At 37.8% G+C, this 26334-nt stretch overlaps 1 protein-coding gene across 4 annotated transcripts in view; it reads left to right on the top strand.

Moving 5' to 3' along the window:
* The first annotated feature begins 17339 nt into the window (after window positions 1-17339).
* Window positions 17340-26334, top strand: part of dgkb (diacylglycerol kinase, beta) — a 68941-nt gene continuing 59946 nt past the window's right edge. For 2 of the 4 annotated variants that reach the window (XM_062422178.1, XM_062422176.1), the window contains exons 1-3: window positions 17340-17416; window positions 24932-25008; window positions 25795-25815. In XM_062422178.1, coding sequence (XP_062278162.1) covers window positions 17347-17416; window positions 24932-25008; window positions 25795-25815 — 168 coding nt within the window. In that variant the 5' untranslated portion in view covers window positions 17340-17346. The remainder of the gene's footprint in view (window positions 17417-24931; window positions 25009-25794; window positions 25816-26334) is intronic. The other 2 variants (XM_062422179.1, XM_062422177.1) reach the window with 1 other exon arrangement.

Here is a 26334-nt window from a genome sequence, read left to right as displayed (position 1 = left end):
TTTGATTCCTCATAATCTCTTTATGAAGTTTAAACTACAGTTAAACACAGTGAGATGCAAGAGCACATGTCGGTGTTAGGGAAAGAAAAACAGTAAATTAACAGGATTCAATTTTTTAATGACATTATCCACAGTCCATTTATTACAACCTGACCTGTTATTGTTTCTTAATATTTTTGTTTTTCTTTCTTCTCTGAGCTACCACATTTATATTCTCTGCTTTTTAATGATCTGTTGGGTTATTGAAGCGATCCGCCAGGAGGACAAGAAGCTGACATATTGATCCCCGGTGGAGAAGGATATGGCCTTCACCTTTATATGCAATGCTACGCTACTAATAGGCGGTGAGGGAATTCTGCCCAGGATCTGGTTTAATGGAACAAGGAAATGTCGCTCAAGATGGACAATCGATATGACCGTCAATGAGAATTAGATCAGGGTTCGCTCTAATGTAAAAAGGGAATAAAAACAAATGAGCAGTCAGTTCACCCGTGGCAGCATAATGGTAGCTTTTTAAACATTTTTTATCAGCTAAAAACATTTTGCGATATTTCAAAATAATCCCTGTATTTCATTGATACCCAGGCTGATGTAAAATGCGCCTAAAGCTCACAAAATGAATTATGTTTTAATCATTTTTAAGCTATGAACTTCTGATGATGTGTTCAAATAGTTGAACCAGATTAGAATTTGATATTCTCATATTTATCCTGAATTTTCCAAAATATGTTTTCTAGGTTTCCTCTAATTACTTTATCATCAACAACACCATAAAAAAAGACCAACAATGTGTTCGTTCATCTCTCAATACTCTGACTTTTCTACCCTGTGTGGCACATTAATTCCATCTGAAGCCAGAACTGTTTAAATCATAAGGCTGACCATTTTGTTCTTATCGTCAATAAATCTCATGTATAGAGCCAAACCAACAATGCACTGATCTACCTACAAGTATTGTGTTTGTATCCAAAGCCTGATATATCTTATTCCTCTGTGCCGTAGAGCTCTATTGTTGTCCAAAAATCTATTAAAACCTATAAATGAGCCTAATTGTTCCACTGGGTGAAATGTTCCTTCACCATGGACACTTTGGGTACGGTAGTTTGTTTATATACAGCTCCAAAGACTAATAAAAGTGATAATTGTGTTTTCAGTCTCACGAGAGTAGTTCTGTGTAAGGCAAACACCACTGCACATGTTTGGGAACACAGTTCTTGGTGTTAGCTTGTTGTAATACATATGAAAACCTCTTGACTTTGTACTGTAATTTGTACTGTAATGTACTCAAAGATGTCAAGAGTTTGTGACATGAAGCATAACAAGCTAGTGAAACTGAATGATTTTTATGATTTTTTTTTATTGAACCAATATTACCATGTTAACGGCAACTGTGGAATAAAATGGTCTTAAAATGATGATAATATCATTTATCGCATTTATATCTGGGAGAATATGTCGTCCAACAAAAGTGATAACATGACAAGCCTAAGTATATCCTTAGTGGTGCCTCCCTTACACAGAACTACTCTCCGGAGACTGAAAACATGATCACTGTCATTAGTCTTTGGAGCCGTTTCTAAACAAACTAACATGACTGTAATCTTCAGAGTGAAAAAGCAACATGTCACCAGTGCAACAGTGTGACTCACTGATGTGTTTTCAGTAGACAACACACACACTTACAAAATAGGACCAGAAAGAAAAATATAGAAAATCACCAGCCACATTCTTTAAGAGTGGACCACTGATAATTTGTTTCATTTTCCAAAAAAATAAATACGTTTTCAGTAAGCGTTACTCATATAGGAGTAAAAAGTGCATTTGCTGATTATTTTTATTTTTAACTGCAAATTGTGAGTGTTTACAATGGCCAACTCAAACTAAACCACTGTGCTCAAAAGAAGAAAAAAAAAACAACCTAAAACAAAAGCACAAACACTGTCCAAAAACACTCTGGAAAAGATTCAAGAAGATGATGGAAACAAAAATGAAACAAAAACATATGTATTCTTTTCCATCACACCACCATCAGAGAAAGACACAGGAATGCAGATTTTTTGCTGCACCCCACGAGACGTGAGTGAAGATAATCACATGCCAGTTCAATATCATCACAGCACTTGTGTTAGCGTAAGAATGTGTTCTTGCTCACTGGGTCGAGAGCAAATCACATCAGCAGTGGTCAGGAAAACCTGTGAACGCTCGAATGCACCACACAGCTCCAGCACTATCACCTTAGATGTGCTGACACCTGCTACCTGGAGTAAACGCACAATTGTCGCTGTCACATTAGTTTCAAAACAGCAGAGCTTCACCCCGTAAGTGCACCTGGAGTCAGTGCACCTGAAGAGTTTAAGGAGAACCCTTTTGGATTAACTTTTCATGCATTATAGCTTATATTTACTTCAAAATTAAATTAAACTGAGACCTTTTTGCAGTTTATTGATCCATAGTGATACAATGGTTAAATATTGATAGTATACAAACAAGCAACACATGGTTTAAACCACACTATAATGTAGTTCAGGTAATTTTCTAGTGTTTATAGTATTTGTAGGCAATTATGACTAAGACATATTTTATAATAAATGTTATTTCAACTGGGTTTTACTTATCTAAAAAATGGTAAATGGTATTTGATTAGTGGGCATCTATTGTACCTCATGAGCCACAGCTGCCCCTTTGTATCCATTTATGGATTCCAATAGGTGGATTTAAAGAACTGAAAGTGAATTGTTACGGATAGGATGGAGAATAACATTTAAAGATCCCCTCAAAAAAGTTCAATTGCCTTGGTAAAAATTCTTTAAATTACATTTGCTCTTTCTCCCTCTTTGAAAGATCCAGAAACTAAATGTGTTTTCTTGCTGAACGCCAGATGAGAAGATTGATATCACTCTCATATTTAAGACTGGTATTGATCTTCTCATCTAACTCTGGGCTAGAAAACAGCTAGGCATATTAAAAGGGTAATATGTTGAACTTTTCCTTGAACATTTTTGTAGTGAAGATCATCTTAAATGTTGAGAAACATTCTTTATAGAGAGATTCAGACTGAAATAAAGAGGAAATAATGTAGACAACTGTTCAGTAAAGCTGCAGAGAAGTCATCCTGCGTCATCCTAGATTTGACGTAGTTTGTATTGACTGTAATAGAGGAGACCTTTCTCTGTTATGTTATTTTAATGACTTTCTTGTTTGTTTTTTACTTTGTACCTCATTGCTCCATTATTATATAGGTCACTTAAAAGATTGCCTACCATCTGGTGAGTTTGTATTTTCATCATTTTTTTCCTGGAGGTCTCAGAGATATTAATACAGGGCGGGGAAGAGATGGTGGTAATGCATGTCATCATTTGCTGGTGATAGTCTCCCATTAAAGGTAGCAAGTCATCAATAAAAAAATAGATGTGTGAGAGAGAAGAAAAGAACAAATGTATTGCAAATGTCTTACCAAATCCATCCAACATGTTTCTAGGATCTAAGAATTTACATGTTAAATATCAGAAAAGACATTGCGATGAAAACTCCACTGTGTGCCTGTACATAGGAACAAATATGGCCTCTGCAGCTGTCAAGAGAAAGGAAGGAACAAAAAGTACAGAAACACAAAATGGTATCGAGAGAAACCCAGAAGTACATCAGTCCCACCCACACTGTTTGATTGACATGTGAACTCAGTGAAGTCTCTGCGGCAATGACTGCTTAGCAACAAAGACGGGAACAACCAAATGTAGCCTATACGTTTGCTGATTATCAATCAAACCCACATTCATCTTTATCGAACAGTATCATTTTGTATCTCTACTTAGTGCACAGTCTATAGATTTGTGTTTTATCTTTGTATAAGCAGCAAAGCCAACTCCACACATGAGTTAAAAGATCTCATTTGTCAGTGCTGTGCTTCCTTCTTTTCCTCCTCTTTTCCTTTTTACATGGCAGATGGGAAGAGTGAACAAATGTGATTTGCTCCCTCAGTGCCACTGAATGTTCCAGTGACTCATGCTTTGATAATATAGTTCAATGCTTTGCACCAACTGTCTGCGAGGGGACAGAGGGGAGTCCCACGACAGACACACACACATGACTGCACAAACGTGGGCACATGTAAATACACGCTTGTACAGACATACAGAGAACATGTTCTGTATTATGTTGAATCATTATGTTTCTATGTTGTGTATGGCACCTTCTGGATTGTGATGCCCTGCAGGCTCTACTGTCTCAACCAGAGCATGGTGTGGATGATGGATTCAAACCCACAGATTTACTGAGATGTCTGTCATATGAAAAATGGGACATCTCTAACCAAGAAGACGTTGTGATAGACAACACTTTTGATTTTCGTTGGATTTATTATTAAAGTCACAATGTGTATATTTATTGGTACTGTATAGCATTATTCAAATTATTCTGTTGGCTTTAGTTTTTATTTTTTGAAAAAAATGAGACAAACCTGGTGAAAACTTAATGGATTGCTCTCAGTCTAGGTGTGACCACCGGACGTCGCCAAAGCAGGAATTTTCCAATTCTGTACAATTGGCTCTAAATACAACATTTTAATATGCTATGTCTAATTTAAAGCTGTATTAGTTGACTTTTTTGGTCTGTTTGGACAATGGATCAAGATATAAAGTAAACAATGACATGAACCCTACTCGCATGGCAGTAGTATTATCTGGAGACCTCTAGTAATTCAATCATATCTGCAGTAAATTCAAGTAAAATACAGACTTTGCTTATCCTATGTGACTGTGCTACACACAACACAGACGTGGCTGGTAATTTCTAAATCACATGAGGTCCCCAGGTAATACCATAGTATAGCCATATTTGCTATAACATGGTATCACCTGTATAAAGTTGATATAGCAAACATGCAGGTGTTACAAATTAATTTACACATACAGAGGAGACAGAGCAACATTAGCATCCATTTGGAGTGATGTCCCTGTGCAATATTTGCTCTACCACCACACCCTCACCCCTGGCCAATCCGCAACTTCCTGTGAGAAAATATTTGGCAATTCATCTGCTAAATGCTTGATGTTCACCAGGTACTCTCTAACTTTGTCTACTGCTGAGCAGGTAGCATATAGTCAGTTTATTAGAGGCCTATTGCTGAAAACAGCTGTCTGTTGCTGCTGAGGTTGATGAGTCGACGTGAGAGTGAATAATTAAAGATTCTGTTCAAATACAATTAATTCACAGTGGCTTCTGTATTTAGCTTTTTAAACATGAGACTTCATATTGAATGTTCATGAAACATTCACTGTCACCATCTTTCATTTGTTTTCTGTATCTTCTTCTCGGCAGCTAAAACATGATTAATGTTTTCATTATCCAAACAAATCCAAGAGACAAAATGATTTTGTCAGAGCCACCTCACTTGGCACTTGGTGTGGATAAGATTGTGATCCTGATTAAATATTGAAAAAGTCAACAGACATGAAGCATTGCAATGTTTTGACATCCTGACCTTAATGAAGTGTTCAGCAGCTTTATCCGTGCCTCTCAGGACGTGTTCTGTTTCCTCCATAACAGATTTTCCAAAGCAGGATTAGTGAGTATGTGAATGTAATTTGTGGAGGCTGGTTTATGTAATCATATATCCTTCCAAAATACAGAGTAATAACCAATTTTATCCATCTTGGACATGTGGCAGACTGGACTGAAACCCTTTTTTAATGATTAGTACTCCCCTAACACACTGAGACATTTGCTACAATGCCAGACACCTGCAGGCTAATATTACATGTTGGTACATTAATGTCAGTCTCTCTTCACTTTTAATGCTCTTTTGTTTCTGCCCAGGGATGTATACACAGTGAGGGAGGCCCAGCTGTCTGTTACCTAGCTAGCATCAATCTGTCCTCAGCCCCACTAGAACTAAGACCCGGATCAGCCTGTGTAGACGCACAGGACAGGACCTTACATAATGGTCCCATTATGATACATGGTGTTCTGTGCTAGACTCCACACTCAGGCTGCTATTTATAGTACAGAGAGCTAGAAGTGAGATAGAATTGATATATGTGCTTTGGACTGCTGTCACAGTCGGGGGTGAGATGGCAGGGAGGGGGAGGTGGGCTCTCTTCTGAGGAACTTGGCGATTTGATTGGGTCTTAGAAGGTGTGAGATTTTATGTTGATCTGCATGGCAATATATTTATTCTACAACCCATCTGCTCCTATCAGATGGTTCAGGCAGCAATATGTAGTGTGCAGGATGTGCTGCAGTCATCAGGGCATCAGTATCAGCTGTGTGTATTCTTGGGTTTTGGAAGTTAACACTGTACAATGTTGTACTTTGCTGTTCCAACAAATTCTTCAAATTAAACAACCAAACATGTTGCTTGTGATTTTATGATTTGACACCACTGTTGACAAGATAGAATTTGTTGTAAAACTGTCACAAATCACTTTTTTACAAACAAAACAACTTGGATAGGGAAAAATCATAGCTTGGACTTTGTTAAGGTGTGGGGGGGCTTTGTTGATCACAGTTTAAAGAAACCAACAAACAGCTATCTCCAAACCAAATATCAATCTCCTGTGTTAAAGTCTGATCGATCCATATAGACCTTCTGGCTCTGCAGAGTTTGTGGTTCTATTATAACATCACACTACTCACTTTAGTCCCAGCTGTGTGGAGTCATCAATACTACAACCACTAGAGGGATTTGTCACTTGACCAACAAAACTCCCCTAACATTAACAACCAACAAGTTGATTTGTTTGACTTTGTACTCTTCGACTATACCAGCAGTAATCAGCATGAGAACATTTGTCTGAGCTTTCCAAAACCAAACCAAAAACACTCTGGAAAGATCGTGGTTTGGGTTAAAATGGTCACTTTGTTAAAGTTAGAGAAACATGTGAAGTGGGTTGAAGTTACTATGTTCTTAAAGTTAGGCAACCTTCGTCGTCATGGCTACAATAACAAGATTATGGTTAGGGGCCAATTATAGTTTTTAAAAACTGTCCCAACTCACGGTTGGAAAAGTGAAACTCGTGGTTAGAAATCTGAAACAAACAGCGGTCTACTGCGGTAAAGTCCACTGCTGGGTCAATGCCTCCGTCTTCTGAATCTGAAAATGTCCACATGTATCTACGTCATCTAAACTGCACCACTGCTCCTGGTCATAATTACGGCTTCTAGAGTGCATCTGTCACTCAAATGTGACTATCGTCTGTTTTTTCTGGCAACTGTCATTATAATCTATTGTGTTGGTGTTTTTTTCTTGGTAGGACAGTATCTCATAAATGTATGTCGTTTTCAGGCATTTGCCGAAATGGTTAGTGAAGATACAGTCTCGCACAGTGAGTTGATTAGCATTATCTGCGGCTAGAAAACAAAGATGATGAGAGCCATGAGAGTGAATCAAAACTTTAAAGCTGTTAAAAAGGTTGTAAAGTTGTTAAAACCAAAACAATGAGCTGAAAGTGGCTAAAATGCTTTGGAACAGCTGAGGAGAACCGCAGTGCTGGGTGATCATTCTCTATGGGTTTGTCTTTAAGAGTGATCACATGTAGTCGTTTGATAAAATATTGATATGTGTTAAACATTGAAATAAATTATTACAATTATTATTATAATTTAAAAACATTATTGAGAGCCTAAAAGCTATACCTTGAAATTAGCATCTGTAGTTTGACAAAAAACTTAATTCAGCTGAGCAAATTTCAACCTTTTTTTGTCAAATTATTATTAATATATGTTTTGCTCTTGTCTGTTTAGTCAGCAATATTAAAAAGTGGGGGTGTACAGCCTTCAAATTTGAATTAAATACTATATCTTAATGACTTAAAATTATACAGAGATGTGGTTTTATCACCTACTGTTACTGGAAACAAAGAATATAAACAATGGCATGATGTTTTGTATGCAGATGACGTGTGTCAGTTGAGCTTGTCACCAGTGAGAGCACCAGACATGCATCATCATGAGATCTCTTGAGGTCATTATGCGTTATGTGGGTCAGACATACTGGAGGCAGGTTTGACAGCCTCCGTGGCAACCGACTGCGCCAAACTCGGAATCAATGAAAATTCAAATCTAATCCTTTTGTCACCATAAATAAAGTGAAACGTACAGTCAGCTGTCTGTACGCCCTGCTCTGCTCCCTTTCATGTCAGCAGAATGTGAGTTTTATTGTGAGCCCAATGAAAAAAACTAAACAAGAAGTAGTGAACGGCACGAAGCTCAGTGTGACTGAATGAATAAATGTAACGTAATTTATACTAGCTGACCTTAATTCAAATAGATTTTATCACTATTAAGAGAAACTGAATTTTATTATTTACATTAATACGAGGTTATTACTTAAAAGTATAACTATTGCCATACAGCAAACTGTACGATGTTGTGCATCATGTGGACAGTGGAGATTTCAGCAAATGCCCAAAAATATTTTTTGTTCAAGTGATAAAACCTCTAGTGGCTGTAAGAATTATGATTTGTGACCTGTAACGGCAAAGAAAGAATAAGTGTGACCATGATTATGCTATCAAGGGTCCCACAACCTTAAACCTGCAGTGTGAAACTTTGACATAGTAATTAACGAACGTCTGTTACATTCATTTTAATGCTAATTAAGCCCATCACCACCAGATAAATCTCTCTATTTCACAGTATACAGAGTTTTTACATATCATGTTGGGCCATTTGTCAGTTAATATTGGACGTTCCAAATGTTATAGGATCAAATGGATCAAGTCCTGATAGTGAATTGAGTCATTTCACAGGGGTGATGTGATGCTCAATAAACATTTATCCTCCGTTTTACTGCTGTAACAGTAGGTTACTGCCAGTGGAGTAATTTGGCATACTAGAACAAATCCCGGTGAGCCTGTTGACTGTCAAAAAATTATGTTTTTGGGCCGGTGGACCATTGAAACATGTCACTTTTTACCGGCCCTCTCTGTCTGCCAGTCATTCAGGGTGAACAGAAGAGTGTGCTGCATGCCTGTGTCTGCCAATCCCAGCTGAACACCCCCTTTGACTCTCACTGCCAGACAGGAAAGAAACGAGTAGTTTTTGGGCTTAAACCTATGCAAACTTTGACTATAGCAGCTTCAGAAAACAGAGAGCAACAACAGCTAAAAGGAGAGTAAACTATTGGACTTATACTCATCAGGCGATAAGAAATGTGCCCCTGAATGAATGCTAATGTTGCTCCGATTCCGGTGAATATGTAAAGAAGGAAATGTTTGCTGACACATGCACCACATCAACTTTATTAGGTGATAATACATGAGATGCATGTTTACAGCTCATTGTAAATAATGCATGTGAGCAAAATTGAGTATTATTTGTTAATAAACCACAGATTCTGATATTTTTTCCTAGTTGAATGAGAAAAATTAAACTTGAATTCACTCCAGGAAGCAGATGCCCTGTAGTTACCGGCTGCCAGTCACATGTGAGAGACATGTCAATACTTCAACTGCCTCTGCCTCTCTGACACAAATGTAAACACCCACATGACCTACACAGACAGCCTGGAGGCAGCACTAAAACACAAACGTTATTGGCACACTGGTCAGCTGCCCCCCACACACACCGCCTATATCTGGGTCATTGTTCAGCAATCTTTCATGAAATTCAATCCATGCTGAGGCCTGTTTGTCAGATTGAATGGTGGTTCCTGTAGGTGGGAGGCTACGTAAGAGGTGTTAGCGATGTAAAGGTGGACTGGTAAATGAATTGAAGGTATTAGGTTTGTTCCAGGAGTCTTTTTTTTCTCCTCACATTGTCAATTGAAGGGCAGAACAGCATGGCAGAAACTGTTGGTAACATTTACGTCTCCCACAGAAAGGTTTTGCTTTTGAACATACGCTCTACAAAGCAAGATATTTATACTGTGGTTAAATGTCTGGCTCATGATCTGTGCAGACTATTATTACTCATTCATTTTAAAGTTTGTCCTCTCCAGAAAAAATAAAAACATTGACAGGTTTTCTTAAAATGTTCTTTAATGATTCATGTGAATGTCTTCCTGCCCAGCATTACTTTCTGGCTATGTTAATGCTGTCTGTTGTTTCTGTAAACAGCAGCACTGGTCACATGTTTAAACAGCTTAAAGTGACACATGTTTTCATTCAGCAGCAAAACAAGATGTAATGTGAAATTCATATACCAGAGGAGAGTCATTCAGCTTTTTCACAATGTCTCTTCAAACCTTTCCAATGTTAGAATTGGATACACTCAACAAGTATGAATGTTTTTTTTGAAACAGGTGCAAAACATGCAGGTGCAACACTGTGAGTAGTGACTGTTGTACAATTCGTCTTAGAAAGAGATGTGTTTGGAATGCAATTTGTACAAACTTTACACCTGGGTTCATGGCCTGATTCAACAGTGGATACTTTAAATAATGAAGATCAACTTATCCATACCTGAAAACCACTACGTCTTGGATTTGAAAATTCCTTATTTTTTATTCCCATCTGGTGGTAGCATCAAGAACGATAGCGTAGCAGAAAGCAATGGGCACAACTACAAATTAATCCTTAATAAAGAATGATTAATAAAAGATTCTGGACCTCTGAACAAGACTTATGATCTATTGTAGTCATGCACAACTTAATTTGATCTGGTTCACAAAATGTATTTAACAAAAAAATGTGATTCATGTAAATAAAAGGGAGGAGATTCATAATGTCAGTGATCAATGTGATTTAATAAGTGTTTGGTCTAGCCCTAACCAGTTGTCCCTAATGATACTGCTTCATGTCATCCCACTGTAACATTTCCCACAGGGCTCAGTATTGGGACGGTTACTATTTACTCTGTTTACTCTTTTTTATGTGAATATGAATATCAGTTTATCTATAAATATTGTCATCTTGTTTGGCTGTGCTGTATTTGTGGTAGTTGTATTTTCTCTTATCTTGTATCTGTACAAACCTTCGTGGCAATCGACTTGTTTCTGATTGCTGCTGGTATATTTTTACACACATCTGTTGCATTTCTGTCTGTCTTAGAAGAGAGATCCCTCTTCTGTTGCTCTTACTCAGGTTTCTTCCTTTTTTTCCTGTTATAGGGTGTGAGGATAGAGTATGTTATATGTTGTACACATTGTCCCATGACACTTAATCTCACATCAAAATGTGCAATATCTACACTGATCCACAGGACAAAATATTAGTTTCACAATAACAGCTCTACAATTGTGGGATGCCTACATTTCTTTTCTTTTTCTTTTTTTCATTTTCTATTAGCCTGCATCCGGAAAAAAAGAAAAAAGCTGACATTATTGCCAATATTTTTCCAGGCTTTCTATCGTTTCTATGGTGGTTGCTATGGACGCTGCTATTGCTGAAACCATGTAGTTGCATGCTGTTGCAATTTAATTTTAATATTACTTTGTTCATTTCATTGTTATCAGTATTATTATTATTATTATTATTATTATTATTATTATTATTATTATTATCATTATTATTATTATTATTATTATTATTATTATTATTATTATTATTATTATCACCTTACTTTTGCCTATTTTTATTCTTCTATGTTGTATTTTTTTGTATGTTCGCATTGGCTAATAATACAGATTCTGATTGAAAGGACTCTGTCATGACACTGACATAAAAACACCAAACCAAGAATTAGGAAGATACAAACGATCTCCAGAGTTATGTAAAATCATAAACTATTGTGAACTAAATCGTAACCTAAGTGTATGTCAATATTTGATGACCTTAGAACAAGAACAGGTCTTTTTAGCCCTAACCCTAACACTTCAGGTCTTCCTCTAAGCTGTTAGTAATGCCCAAGATGTCCCCTGTTTTTATGTGTTTTAAAGTTTCCTGTCTGGATGTCTTTGAATTAATTTCTGACTTGATTCAGATTTTTCAAATAGGCTCTGAGATCCTCATTTTCTCTTCTGTTCTTTGCCTTCTTAACCTGTATAATCAATTCAAGCTAATTGGAAAGATTTCTGAGATCACATGTTTTGATGCTGCGGCTCTCGCCCCTGACTTCATTACTATCGATTGTTTCCAATGAGCCCACCAAAGAATCTGAGCTCATTCAACGTGTGCGCTTGTCATGCAATTCTCTGGATAACGCTGTCAGCTAAATGCCCAAAATATCAATGACACATGTTGGAATTCATTAATGATGGATGAACACAATTAACTGTACCTTCATTTATAAACATCATTATACATATAAAAGGTTATTTTATCCTCCCAGCAATTGCTTTTCCACTGTTAAACCAGCATAGCTTTCACTGAGAGGAAAGGAGGCTGAAATGCTTTATTATGCCTCCACTTCCTCAGCCCAGTATTCTTGGTGATAAGGCTGAACGATTTTGAAAAAAGATTATTTTGACTGATCCTGCAATTGTGGTATGATTGACACTATTAGAGGGAATGATAATATTTACAGTACATCATTCTCATTGAAAAACATATTAAAATGATCATAGTGTGATTTTTGTGGCAATCTGTACAAAATATGTTATGTTCTGGACATATGGGCCGTATATTTGACGATTCTACACCTTATGATTTGCATCGAATGCCAACGATCAATCAGTACTGTTTGATATTATGCCGTCTAATTAACAAGGTGGACAAATTGAGTGTTTAGTTCGTTGGATTGGTGTGTAGCAGGTGCAGAAGACTCAAGATTGTGCCCTGTCAAAAAGCTGCAGATAAAGTTCACCTTTTTATTAACTGTAACTTTGATCTTTCCTGAGCCTCAACCAATTGATTCAGTTATCTAACTCCAGTCATACGTTACCCACAGTGTGTTTGCCATGAACACCATCTTCACCTAACATAAACCATGTTGTAGTCGCCCTGCACACAATTTCAGAAATATCGATGCTGGACATATTCTGCAGTTTTGCAGAATCATATTATATAAGATTTCCCATTTGTAATAAGCTGCCAGGACATTATTCCACATGATTTCCTTTCTCCATTGTCTTCCCAGGCATGTAGACTGAGCCACAAGAGGCAAGTGTTACATTAATTTCTTACATCAGTGTATATGTATTATTAATATATATTGAGCTTGGTGACCAAAGCACATCTACATCACTTATGTTTATATTTCTTTTACATGTTTGAAAAGGATAGAGGTGGAAAATGTTGATAATACTGATTGAGTTCTTTGCAGCTATATGTGGAAAGGATATGTGGGGGAGGAAGGCACAGACATTTGGTCCTTATTTGTGGTGTTATATGCTGCAATTAGGGGTGTGTCCACAATTCACCCATTCACCACTCCTTATATATTAAAATAATAATTAGAGGACATGTATGCATTCAAAGTAAAGCAACGAGGAGAGCAGAAAACTAAGACCAAAAAAGATCTACATGATAAACACTCAGTGGTGTTCTCTATGCTGTGAATTGACATTTCATACACTTAATTATAACTGACAGCTGCACAACAATATAAAGTGATGCATCGCGTTGTTGGGTTGTTGCACATGTTAAAGCAATGACATGTTTCACAATTGGACACCGTGTGGGGCATAAACACTCAAATAAAATGATGCTGTTATAGATGTTTTTGAAGATTTTTGAGTTTTTCTTTTAATGAGAATGCATATTTGATTACGGAGCGTGCGGTCTCTTTATGAATGCTTTCAAACCTCTTTTGTGTCGTGTCTTTGTGTCCTCGCCTGGGAAGAAGGAGAGAAAACGGTCGCAAAATCGTCCGCCTTCACTTCCTCCTCTCCTTCATCATCTTCCTCCTCTTTGCCTCTGCCTGTCTTCATTTCTCATCCACCTCCTGTCCTCCCTTTCTGTCTTAATCTTCCTCTTTTTTTTCTTCTTTTTTCCCACCTTCACTCAGCCCTCTGGGAAGGATATCCCACAGGTTGCTGCACTTACTGCCTGCCGCGTTGAATGCTAATGCGGCCGGCTGATGCGTGCCACAGTGACCGGAGTAGAAATGGTTTGAAAGGAGGGAGGGGATGAGTAGTAGAGTGAGAGAGAGAGGAGGAAGAGAAAGAGAAAGCAGAAGACCAAGGACCTTTAGGGGTTTTTTTTTGTGGAGGGAGGTGAGGACCAGAACGAGTGAGGGGAGGGATGGAGGGATGTGACGTGAACGAGCGGGAGTATGGAAACTGATCATTGCAGGCAGAGCAGTGTTGGATAATTCTGCTCTCCCCTCTCCTCCCTCCCTCCACCCCCACTATCTCTCTATCTCTCTCTCTCTCTCTTTTTCTCTCTCTCCACTCCACATCCCCGACGATGCTTCTCTGACTAGACACTGCCGGAGAAAAACAAACACTACACCATCCACATACTCATACTCTCACATGCAGCGGAGAGGGCTGCTGCTGCTGCTGTTGCCTTTGCTCCTTCTCTCTTTCATACACAGACCCTCACACTCCATCTAATTACAAAACAGCCCGCTCTTCGCTGTCTTTGCAGTTGAGAGAAGATCCAGAGGAGGATACAGCAGGAATGTGACTGAGGAGCTTCACCTGAAAACATCTGCCCGGAGGACTCCTCTCTCAGCTCTCTCTCAGGCGGTTCTCTCCAGCTACGCAGCAGGTGAGCAGCATGTTGATATCTCATTCATGGTGCTTGTCGTGTGTGTCGCAGTGGCCACTACTGTATCTGTGTGTATGTGTGTGTTTGTGTGTGTGTATGTGTGTGTCATGGCACCAGCAGTGTTTCAGCTCAGATCTTCTTCTATCAGTCGGGTGCAGCACATGGATCCACAGGCGGGGGAGATGCTTCGCTGCTGAATCTCCTCACTGCACCAGTGGAAGACAATGAAGCTGATCTGGTTTGTTTGAGGTTTGAGAGGATGGCAGCCAAGTGTTGTGTCAGGATGCAGAGAAAGAGGATGATTACAGTGCAGCACACAGTAGGGATACACTATACACATCAGTACTATGATGCATCGCCGTGCTGGAATTGAAGATTTAAGATGAGCAAGAAGATTCTCCCTCAGCTTCTCTCCTGCTGTCTGTGTGTAACATTAAATAAGACACTGCAGAGCGTTTTCTAGCTTACGCTCCAGCGGCAGATCAAAGTTTATGCGAGGGAGGCTGATTCCCACGCACCCAGTGTGTTAACACAGCAACACTGGTGGCTGCACATTATTTTGACTGTTTCTTTCCCTTTCTGTGCAGTGTCTTTAGCAATAATGACGATATCTTAATAATTTACGTGGCTTTTGTTCATACAATTGCCTTTTTCATCCAGTGGTTCCACAAGGTAACATGTAGCATTACCGGAGGATTTTCTGCACATGAATTCACGCTTGGATGCTCGCACACATATACACACAAGTGAGTGTAAAAAAAAGAAAAAGAAAAAGTGACACACATTTATACCTAACAAAAAGAACATGAACGCATATTATTTATGCACACACACACACACACACATCTATCCTCCACTCGAATGAACATGTCTACTTGTTGATCCAGGGTTTCAGTTCCCAGTAATTGGGGCAAATGCTTCACTGGTGATGTGACACATGCGCACACGCACACACACAAACACACAGATGTCTGAGTGACACCCACACACAAACATACAATTACATGTAGATTCATTCTACACAAATGAGAGGGAAAGCAAGTCCATAAAAATCTCACCAACAAATCAGGGATGTTATACTGATCAGTGCAGCTCTAACAGTGATATACTGTGTGTCTGTGTTGAGCTGATTAATCAACTTGGCAATACAATATATCAGGCTGACATTTGGCTTTCATCAAATGAATTTTATCAAACAGTGATATCAGTGAGGCATGTTTTCAACCTTCTCATATGATGGATTTCTCATGAACCACAGCTGCGTCGTACGAGCCTGTAAAACCTGAAATGAATTACATTTTTTGGCACACTTTTGTTATCCATTGATCGATGCTTTAAGTTTTGGCTTTGAGTGCATCAACCTGTCTTAAAACGGCTGCAAACCGTAATATATTGCATGTGCCGTGATGGTCTACACGCTGTTTCAGTAGTTTTAAACAAACACTGGCTGCTTCTAATTTACCTCCAGTGAAACACTGGAATTTGGACTCAGTTCAAAACTGTAAGTACCAGCCTACAAAAGCTAATTTTGCTTGAACTTGATGATGTTGTCATCATAGCAACCAGTTAGGCTGATGCAAGGTTGTTTGAAAAGCCGCACCAACGCAGCTTTGAATGCTTTGAATGCCCATATCAGGCATTTTCTCACATGAGGACCCTTCCACTTCCCTTCCACTTGTTGCAAACCTTTCACGATGCTTCACTCAAAGCCAAACTGTTGAATTAACACTAAATTCACACACGTTCACATACGCTGGTTTTTTAATACATTTTATTTCTTATCGGTTACTTATGTGCATGGATTATCTTCATCTTCTGAGTGTTACAGGAGAGCAAAGACTTTAGAAACCAACATTAAATGCGATCATAGCAAATATTTCCATTTTCCAGATGTTGCCATGACATTTCTAATGTCCTATTATGTTGTTTAATAGAGCGTAGCACTACAGTAATACTACTCACTCTGCTGCCTGGGCTGACAGTTTAATTCTTGCTGTGGCCATCTGTGGCTTCTTTTTTTATTAAAGAAATCAAATCAACAGTTTTTAAATACTTTTTGCATAGAATAATAATCTGAATGTATAATAATGAACATGTCAATAAATGTTGGGAGGGAAATTATTACAGTATATATATATAAATATACATATAGTCCATCGTCATATGTTACAGCTGTTTTTTTTCTTTGGTTAAATGCTTCTCAAATACTTGCTATAATGTGATTTGAACTTGTCATCTTTGTATCACTATCTATAAAATGTATTCATCAATTTTCGATTCTATATTCTGGCTTGTGTTAACTCGTTAAATTCTTCATCCTTCATTGGTCTGACTGACAGTCACGAACGTCAATGCTTAAAATGTCATGTCCTTGGAACAACTTTGAAAAACATGGCGTTCGAGAGACGAGGGACATTTTGGCTGCTGTTCTGCTGGCTGTTGAAAAAATGACAGCTGCAGAAAGAGAAACCGGCAAGAAATCTGACCAGAATATCACTGTTACAAGAACTGAAACAAAATAACATTTATGATATATCTGTATGTGTTGATAAATCTATTTCTGTCCTTTTAGAATATATCCTCTAATTATGAACAACAACCATCTGCAGCTCTGAGCCCAATTCAGCAGCACATATGAGGCAGTTAACCTGCTTCGTCCTTTTCTGCCATTAAGCAAAGAGAAATGTCTGCAGCTGTTACAGTAATGGAGCAGGTACGAGATCTAATGTCTGATGTTTTCCCAGCGTGTGACATCCCTGCTGTGTGTTGCTGCCCGGGGAATGCTCGCTGGACGGAGAGACGACGCCTGAACACAATGAGCAGCCCGGACAAATGGGTCACACTGACCCCAGCTGAATTCGCCCTACTGCAGGAGTATACTCAGTGTGAGTATAACAGAGCTACTCCTCGCTGTTTGTGTCCGACTGTGCTGAGGACATTCTACTATTTGTAGTTGTCTGCGTGTGTGTGTGTGTGTGTGTGTGTGTGTGTGTGTGTGTGTGTGTGTGTGTGTGTGTGTGTGTGTGTGTGTGTGTGTGTGTGTGTGTGTGTGTGTGTGTGTGTGTGTGTGTGTGATCCTACTCCTCAAGAACAGTCATTTTCCAGGTGGCATATCAATCAGTCAGTCAATCAATCAAACATTATTTCATACATTGCGATGCAACACAAAATGCTTTACATATTCAGATTAAACAAACAAAGAAACTAAAAGAAATCATCAAACATAGGAACTCATTTTAAAACATGAACTCTATCATAACTCTCAAGAATCTGCAATGAAGAAACACTGGAGGTTAGATTAAAATGTTAAAATAAATACATAAAAAATAAATAAATAAAATAAAGAGCTAATAAAAGATAAATAAAATATTAAACATATACTAAAGGAAAGAATAAAATAAAGTCTCTAAAAGTAAAGAAGTAAAACATAAAAAGTGGGTTATGAAGAAGAAACAATAAAATAGAATAAACAGAAAAGTAAAATAGAAATAAATAAAATAAATAAAAAAAATTTAATTGAAAGCCAAATGAAAAAGGTAGGTCTTAAGTTTGCTATCACACCTTTAGACAGCATTGAAGCTCCTCAGCTATTAGTCAACAGTTGCAGCTAACAGCATTTTACTTTAAATTATTAAATCCTCAACTTGTGCATCTCAAAGTATAGAAATAGCTCATTTAAGGGATGTTTTTAACTAAGAATTTATCATGTGGTCTCTAACAAAATGGAACAATATCAGAATTGGTCCCATTTTAGTTATCTTTGCAGTTTTTCCTGGACAGTTAAGTTTTTAAATCCACACTAATCAATATTTTTATATTAAGGAAAGATATAATTGCTACGTTTAATGTTAAAAGGGATTGCTTGTAGAGTGTTCTTAGCATTTTTCAGTTCACTCTTTTGGTTTTACAGCCTGCAAATGTACTGTTTGGATTCACTCTCTCTCCAGCAGCCACATGCCTTTTAAATGAGAAAGCTCTGAAAAACCAACTGTGCACTATACTCCGCACCAAATGGCAGAGGATTGGAACATTTAGCAGCTGAACAGCCAGATTTTTCAATACAATTACAAGAAAATGAAAGCTAATGTTGTTCCAGTCTGCCGGTTTTTTTAAGTTCACTGATATAGTGAGATATATAGTTCACATTACAGTTTTATAAGGTGATAACATGCACTTCTTTGACTTAGGTCCCATTTAGATTAGCAACAGCTGATCACAGTGACTCCACACAGAAGTCACAAGTGCTGTCTTCATCATGACGTCGGTGTCTTTGCACACTTTCATAACTCTGAACCAAACTAATGTGTAGGTGGTTAACTTGTTTCCAAACTACCACAAATACATTTCCCTCAGTCCCTCATGTCTGTGGTGTGTAAAGCTGATTGATGGAGGATTAGTTAATTAACTGATTAATCGCCAACTAGTTTCATAATTGTGTTCAATCAAAATTAATGTTTAAAAAAAATGCTATTCCTTTAAAAAGAATTATATTACACATATTACTTATTATCAAAAGAAATTAGTGACATTATTAGTTATTTTAGCCAGTTACTTTTGCCCCCCTCTCACACCCACTGAAAAAGTGACCTACAACCCGTTTAGCCAGTCGGCTTCTTTTAGAACTGAATCCACTTTATTGGAATAATAATGAACTTTACAGGACGAGTCAAACAATCAGCCAAACTGCATAACTGAAAACACTGCAAACTCTCAGACCTGCTGGGATACAGTATATGTTTATATTTATACGTATATTAAATAAAAATAACAATCTCTCCAGAAAAGCAGCAAGGAATATCTCATTACATTATACCTCATTTATGCTGATATGGCTGTCCTGACATATTAAGCAAGGTCCTAATGTTCTGAAATGAAACAATGATTTTATCTCATTAGCAGAAACTTCTCAAACCTCTTATCTGACAGTCTGTTCCCTCTAGGAATGAGCATCAAACCTCCTACACTAAAAACCCGCCCACAGGTCTACTAGATGGGGTTAGAGTGCTCTGAGTACTTCATGTAAATGTTTTTGACGTTTGAGAACTGGTTCAGAGTCTCAGCCTTATATGCTCCTGACCTCAAATAGGCCATTACTTCTTTTTCTGCCGAGTAGCTGTCCTAAGGGCTCTGTCTCGAATACAAAAAAAAAGTCCATTTGATTACGGCTGGCTGACGCCATGGAGGCAGAGGCAGGGTCCTCTGCAGAAGGGGTTGTGTGACACTCTGCTGTCAGAAGCTGCCTCACAATCCAGTTTCTGTTGTATAGTTGGAGTGCATGCATCGCTAGCACCAGAGGCCTTCTCGTCAACGCCTTGGTGTTTTTTTTTTTTACTACATTGCTGTTCAGTAAATTAGATGTTGTATTTTTTAAGGGTTAAACCATTTTTCCTGTTCACACAAAGTTTACAACAGATGACAATGTTGCATGTTTGACTGAGACAAATTTAAAATAATGACACTTAGAGCTGTGTAAAGCATGCCTCCGTCCCTCTCCCTCATCCGCTATCCTTCATTTAGCTTTTTGTAGCCAGCATGAACTGCTCTGACCAATGATGTATTTACAGAACTGGATACAGCGTTAGAGGCAGGTTCCCGTTCATTCCTGTGAAAGGTGTGAATGAAGCCAAAAACCTCATGTACACTTCATCATATGTGTAATGTGTTACCCTAACCCTCTTTGTTAACACATTAAAGCAGCGTTAATTACATTAGTAACTGTAATGGAATTACTGTAACAAATGACTGCCCAACACTGGTCCTCTTATAGTAATGAACATCTTTGGGTTGTGGGCTGTTTGCATCTTGGTCTTTAGGAAATGGTAATCAATATTTTTCACCATTTTCTGACATTTTATAGATACAAAAAACATCAATTAATTGAGAAAACCATTGGTAGATTAATCGATAATGAAGATAATCTTTTGTTATAGTCGTGTCTCTATGTAGTTTCCTCCAAACCACACAATTTTAAATGCTAATGTTTTTTTTTAGCTTAAAGCAAGTTTTCACATCCTCACTTTGGGCTCCTGGAAAAATTGGGTGTCTGTTTCAATACCTTCCATAATCCTCACACATGGAGACAAATGGGCAAGCATAGAAGTCCCTGCATACAAAAACACACATTCTGTCTGATAGCATCAAACCACCGAGTTAACCATAACAACAGTGTTCCTTTGCTGTAAACTGCAGCACAGTTCAATTCCCTGCACTCATCTGAAAGATCCCTTGTTCTAATGATAAAATGTCGAAATTGTAACCGTATGATCGTCTTGCTGATGTAGTAAACGCAACGTACTCAAACATTTAATCTGCGTGTTGCCTTCTGAGCTCTGAATGATTCATTCGTCAACCAACAAATGGCTCCCCTGCTCACTAGACTGTGCTCTGGATGCCTGGAGTTTATGTTACGCTCCAACATGTTGACACATTTCATCATTTGAAATGGTACCAGGGACGGAAAATATGACGATACCTGGTAGGCTAACTGCAGGATGTTGTGCACCACCCACACATGGTTCTGGACAGACTTTGAACGTACAAATAAATCGTTAAACAAATGATGGAACTTACTTTGCATTAGAAGTAGAGTTGTTAAGTGTTTAACATTTTAGATCCTGAGTGCTTTTTGCATCAGCTGTCTTTGTACGTTAGCAGAGTGGTTGAATATACTGAATTTCAGAGCTATTTTCAGTGTCAAACACGACATCTTGGAAGCAAATGGTACCTCTTTTACTTGCTATTCAGAGCACCATGTGTGAATCTTAATAATTAATGCTTTTCACCCTTGTACCAGTGTTTCAGTTGGTAATGATATTTCTCGCTTTGATTGCTCTGTTCCTGGTGACAATACTTTCTTCCCCCGAGGAACTTTCCAGCTCTCCTGTGCTACACTATACTACATTACACTTAAGAGCCAATCATTTTTCTGGTTGTTGTTTTCCGTGTTTTGCAAATATTTGTTTTGTGGGCGGCTGAGGAGTTTGTGGAATTACACAAGAAAAGGTTTCAGAGTCATTAGCTTCACAATGAAATGAAAATTGTGTGGGAATAAAAGGCGTAGAGCAAGAAGAAAGAAAGCAAAGCAGCAAGAGAGAACTTAAGAGTCTTGGTGCATGTGTGCATGCGGGCACACGTGCACGGAGGACAGATTTAGATAATCATGTTTCAACGAGCTCTGGGTGACTCTTTGCGCGATATAAAACATCCCATTCTCTGAGCTGCACACAATGGGCATCAACTTGCTTCACCTTCCCTCCTCATCTCTCCTGTAATCTCCCCTCCTGATGGATCTCTCCCTTCCTTCTCATTAAAGTGAGCTGCACATACTTTCATAACATTTTAATAGCTGTGCGCCTAGTCAGGCACCGAAGATCTGACTCACAACAATTAGACTTTCTCTTAATGTGATATAATTGCTAATGTGCGTAGTGTAGCAGAGACTGCTTTACAGAAGGAGGATTCTTACCTCTCAAGGCAAAGAAGGTCTTCAGTGTGTTTATGAACCTTAAAAACCATGAAATGAGCCTTGTCCTCTGATTACTGTGTCCCACACAACAGTTAAATCATTAGCCTGACTCGAGGAAAAACATTATAACTCAGCAGTGCTGGGTGAATGTGACAGGCAATCAGTGGATACATAATCACTTTGCTCGATAATGGTTTTGTGTGGAGGGCATGTTAATAAAGAGGGTCAATAATGATGACACACTCTTGGTCCATTGTAAGACATTTATTTCCACTCATTGTTGGTAAAAATGCATTATGAGCACATCAAAGATTTAAAGCCATTAGAGCAAGAGGTGACAAAATGTGACCCGTTTTCTGTGACAGTTTTCTACAGCATGTACAGTATATAAACATAACTTCCACTAACTTATAATGAATGGAACCAGACACAGATACCTTAGTGTGAGGTCTGACATTTTTAGGGATACCTGTCTTGTAATCTGATGAATAAAGAATGCATTTAATACAAAACTAATAATTCAAAAGTGAATAATCTGAGGTGACATATACTGTGAAGTTTCCAAATCACTGTTTTTGAACTTGCAAAGCCTAACTCCCAATACACCTGCTGATTACCAAGCAGTGACACGCTGTGCAGTTTTATGAACAGCAACTTTACCTCAGGGTCTCTGGCTGCTCCATTTAGCTAATGGCAGGGTGGCGTTTCAGCTCTATAAACATCTCTCCAGTGCAGAGCTGCTCTAGGAATAGACATCATTCTATCAGTTGACTTAAAGCTGTAGTGTGCATTAGTCTGTGTTTTTGTCTCTAGAAAAACATCAATAGGAGGAGTAAAAGATTCACCTTTTCTTAGGTTCACTCAGGCTGTGAAGAGGTAATTCCCACAGGTTCAGTTTGATGCTTAGAGATGAACCAGGACCTCCAGTGTATGTGAAAAAATGGTACTTCTAATTAACTTCAGTAACATTAGAACCTGGTATCTGTGGCGCAGCAAATTGATTTAGCAGCAGGGCTTATAAACGCTCTGCAGCATGCAGTAATTATCACAGCCAATCTCTGACTGTTCAGGTTATTTTTGCTTATAACTGAGGGCTAAAAAAGCAGTTTTCTTAAAACAAGTTACCTGCAGTCAACCTGCTTTACAGAAATCAACTTGTTTTCTTAGTTTGATATGACACAACTTCATCACTTGGGATAATTCTGTCTTGTTTTGTATTTATTAAAGTGACTATAATCTTTTTTTTTTTTAATTCTTAATAATGGAACATGACTACTTGTATGTTAAATATGTTGTGATGGTTAGCCCAAAGATAATAATCACCAGACTCTGCTGTTCCCCTCAGTTCTTTGATGCTAAATAATGTATCTTTAATCTCTTGGAGTTAGAAACACAGAAACATAACTAAAAAGAGAGTGAATATTCAACTTAAATTAAAATGCCAGCTACTTAACAGCTGCTGAATGTGTAAAGTGGCAACTTAAAATGGTAAAAATGATCTATCTCTAATATTAGCTTAGCATACAGACAGGAAGTAAGGGGAAACAGCTAGCCTGGCTCTATCCAAAGTTCGGAAATATGACCCAATATCTCTAAAGCTAATGATAAACATGTATCTCACTAATTCAACCTAGCTGTACATAATCAGAAAATATTAAAACAGCCACTTGTGGTTTATCACTAAAATATTTAATAATTCTGTTGCTGCTGCCAACAGATATTGTAGCTGCCAAGATTGGATATTTTGGAGGATGAAAATGAAATATGCTGTCAGTTAATATTAACGTTCAGCACCAACATTTTGCGACTTGCCAGCTGAGGTACATTGACAATATTCCCTTCATATGTTGATAGAAAATATTATCTGAGCAGCTTTCTGTGTAGGAATTACACTTTTAAAGTTATTCATTCGTCATCACTTGTTTAACACTCAAACAGCATGTTTTAAATTATAGTCTGAGCCCCATGTATTTTTAGTCATCTTGTATGTAAACACATTTTTATCTTGTTTTGTGTCCATTTGTAAAGTGTCCATTTTATGTTTTGTCTGATTTTAAAGATTACTCATGTAAAATCCTGCAGTTTTTCAGTCTACTCTAATGAAATCAAATCAAAACCGGTATTATTTTTCCTCAAAAACTCTTGCAAATTTGTTGTAGCCTAGATAAATGTAATTTCTGTGAAACGGGGTTGCTTTAATTTCTTAATTTCCTATGTGAGAGCTTTATTTTTGCACAGTTATAGACACACTATTTGAAGTTCAACTAAGCTTCGAGTAATTATTGCTTAATTTCCTACATGTTTTAACTTGCCTGTTGGCTTTCTTTACCTTTTGAAATTCAACTAAACTTCCAATAACAGTTGATATCACTAAAACCACCAAAAGTTTGTCAGTTTATATACAGCTGAGTAGATATGAAATGATGTCCCTTCATGTACTGAAATAACCTCGGCAGTTAGAAGCGTAGACTCCTTTTTCAAAGCACTGACTTACAAAGAGGTGGAGGTGCAAATCTTCCTGCAGATGTTATGATGCTGCATCCAAACCAAATATATGATCCACAGAGGGAGCTTGGCATGGCACTGTACACTTTGTAGTTCTTAAAGGTGCTGAGAAAGTCCAGAAAAATCATATCCATAAACAGGACTGCGGCTTGGGTGACCGCTTAGTCCATACTTGTTTTCCTTTTCCTCGTAATTTCTCGAAGAAAGTCATTTGCAGTAACAGATTTGTTTAAACTGGAACTATAATCCCCACACATGCCATTCCTTGCAGAGCGTAGTCATAAATCAAAGGTGTACTGTAATACCACATGAATGTTTAATGTTTAAAATGCATGCTTACTGCAGGAGGAGGAAGCCAGATCTTTTAAAACATAAACAGTCGAGCACAACACACAAATACAGTAACATGTCCTCAATGTTTTTTCCTCAGACTCGACCAAGAAGCTGAAGGATGTACTGCAGGAGTTCCATGGAGATGGTGTGTTGGCTAAATACAATCCAGAGGAGGTATGTACAGTTATGTAACAGATATTTTAACACAGTCCAACTACGCTATTAGTAGCCTACCCATTAAGCATGGCAGCTGCATACTCACAAATGTGGAACAATATCTGTTTCTTGAAGTATTAGCTAATCAATATGTTTGGTTGCTATGTTGGTGAAATGCTCCTCTCATTGGAAAATCAGGGGTTCTCTCTGAACACAGAACTGTAGATAATTGAACAAAATTATGTTTATTTTTCTTATTTTAAAATGATTTTCTCTCATATGTGATTATGTAGTAGTATATCTTCACACTCTTTATTTATTTTGCATTTATACAATATATTATATTTTGACACATGGCTAAATTATAAGCTTCAATTTTAGCATTTAAAAGTAATTGAAATAAATTAGTGCAGTTATATCATCATAATAATAACCTTTCATGTTTGTATTTTGGCATTCAACCATGAAAGGTCTCGAGATGACATCTTTTTTCCCCCCAGTACTTACTGTACAATAGTGAAGGCAAAAACACACAGTTACACTCATGTTGCAACTATTTCCTGGGAGAAGGGAGTCCATTTTGAATCCTTGGTTAATCACAATTTACACTACTGTTGCATGACAGTTATACAACCCTTAATGTAGTGGCTGTTAATCAATCTAGACACTGTAAAGTTGCATTTGTCTTTGTGGTAACACATTAAATGTAATATGGATGTTTAACACATTTTGAATGCAGCAGTGCTTGATTCATCCATAAACATGTTGGGTTTCTCTCTCTCTCCACAATGCTACGGATGATAGAAGCAGGAAATCCTCAGCCAGGTACTGTCTATCTCCTCCTTTTGTTGAAATGTATTGTTGGTGTGTTTTGCTGAGTGCTCCTACAGTTCCTTGCTGAATAACTCAACTCTCTCAAGCAGCTGTGAAACAATAAAAATTACGTTTAGAGTTTTTAATGGCTTTTGTAGAGAACATGCAGCCATTTACAGATGGTTATTACTTACCCTAAGTGTTTTCCTCTGACTGGTTATAGTGTTTTTGTGATCTTAATGTAAGACTGGTCCACTTTTCGGCCGGCTAAAATGAAGAAGTTTGAAGCTGTTTGCTTTAGAAGAATGCATTGTACTGTAGGAAAGAGCATATTATACTTACTGAATGCAAAGCAAAAGCTGCAAATCCACTGAAACTACTCTAAAATAGATCTTCACCGCCCACCGCCCAAACAACACTTCAGGCATTCTTCAGAGTGCAGAAATCTGTAACATGACTCCTGCTAAATTTTTGCAAATGATCACAGATTCACCACACAGATGAAACAATGCAGCATGCTCTCTTCACGCT

Source organism: Scomber scombrus, chromosome 7, assembly GCF_963691925.1.
Source record: "Scomber scombrus chromosome 7, fScoSco1.1, whole genome shotgun sequence".
Lineage (NCBI taxonomy): Eukaryota > Metazoa > Chordata > Actinopteri > Scombriformes > Scombridae > Scomber > Scomber scombrus.
This window is presented reverse-complemented; position numbering and strand designations above follow the sequence as displayed.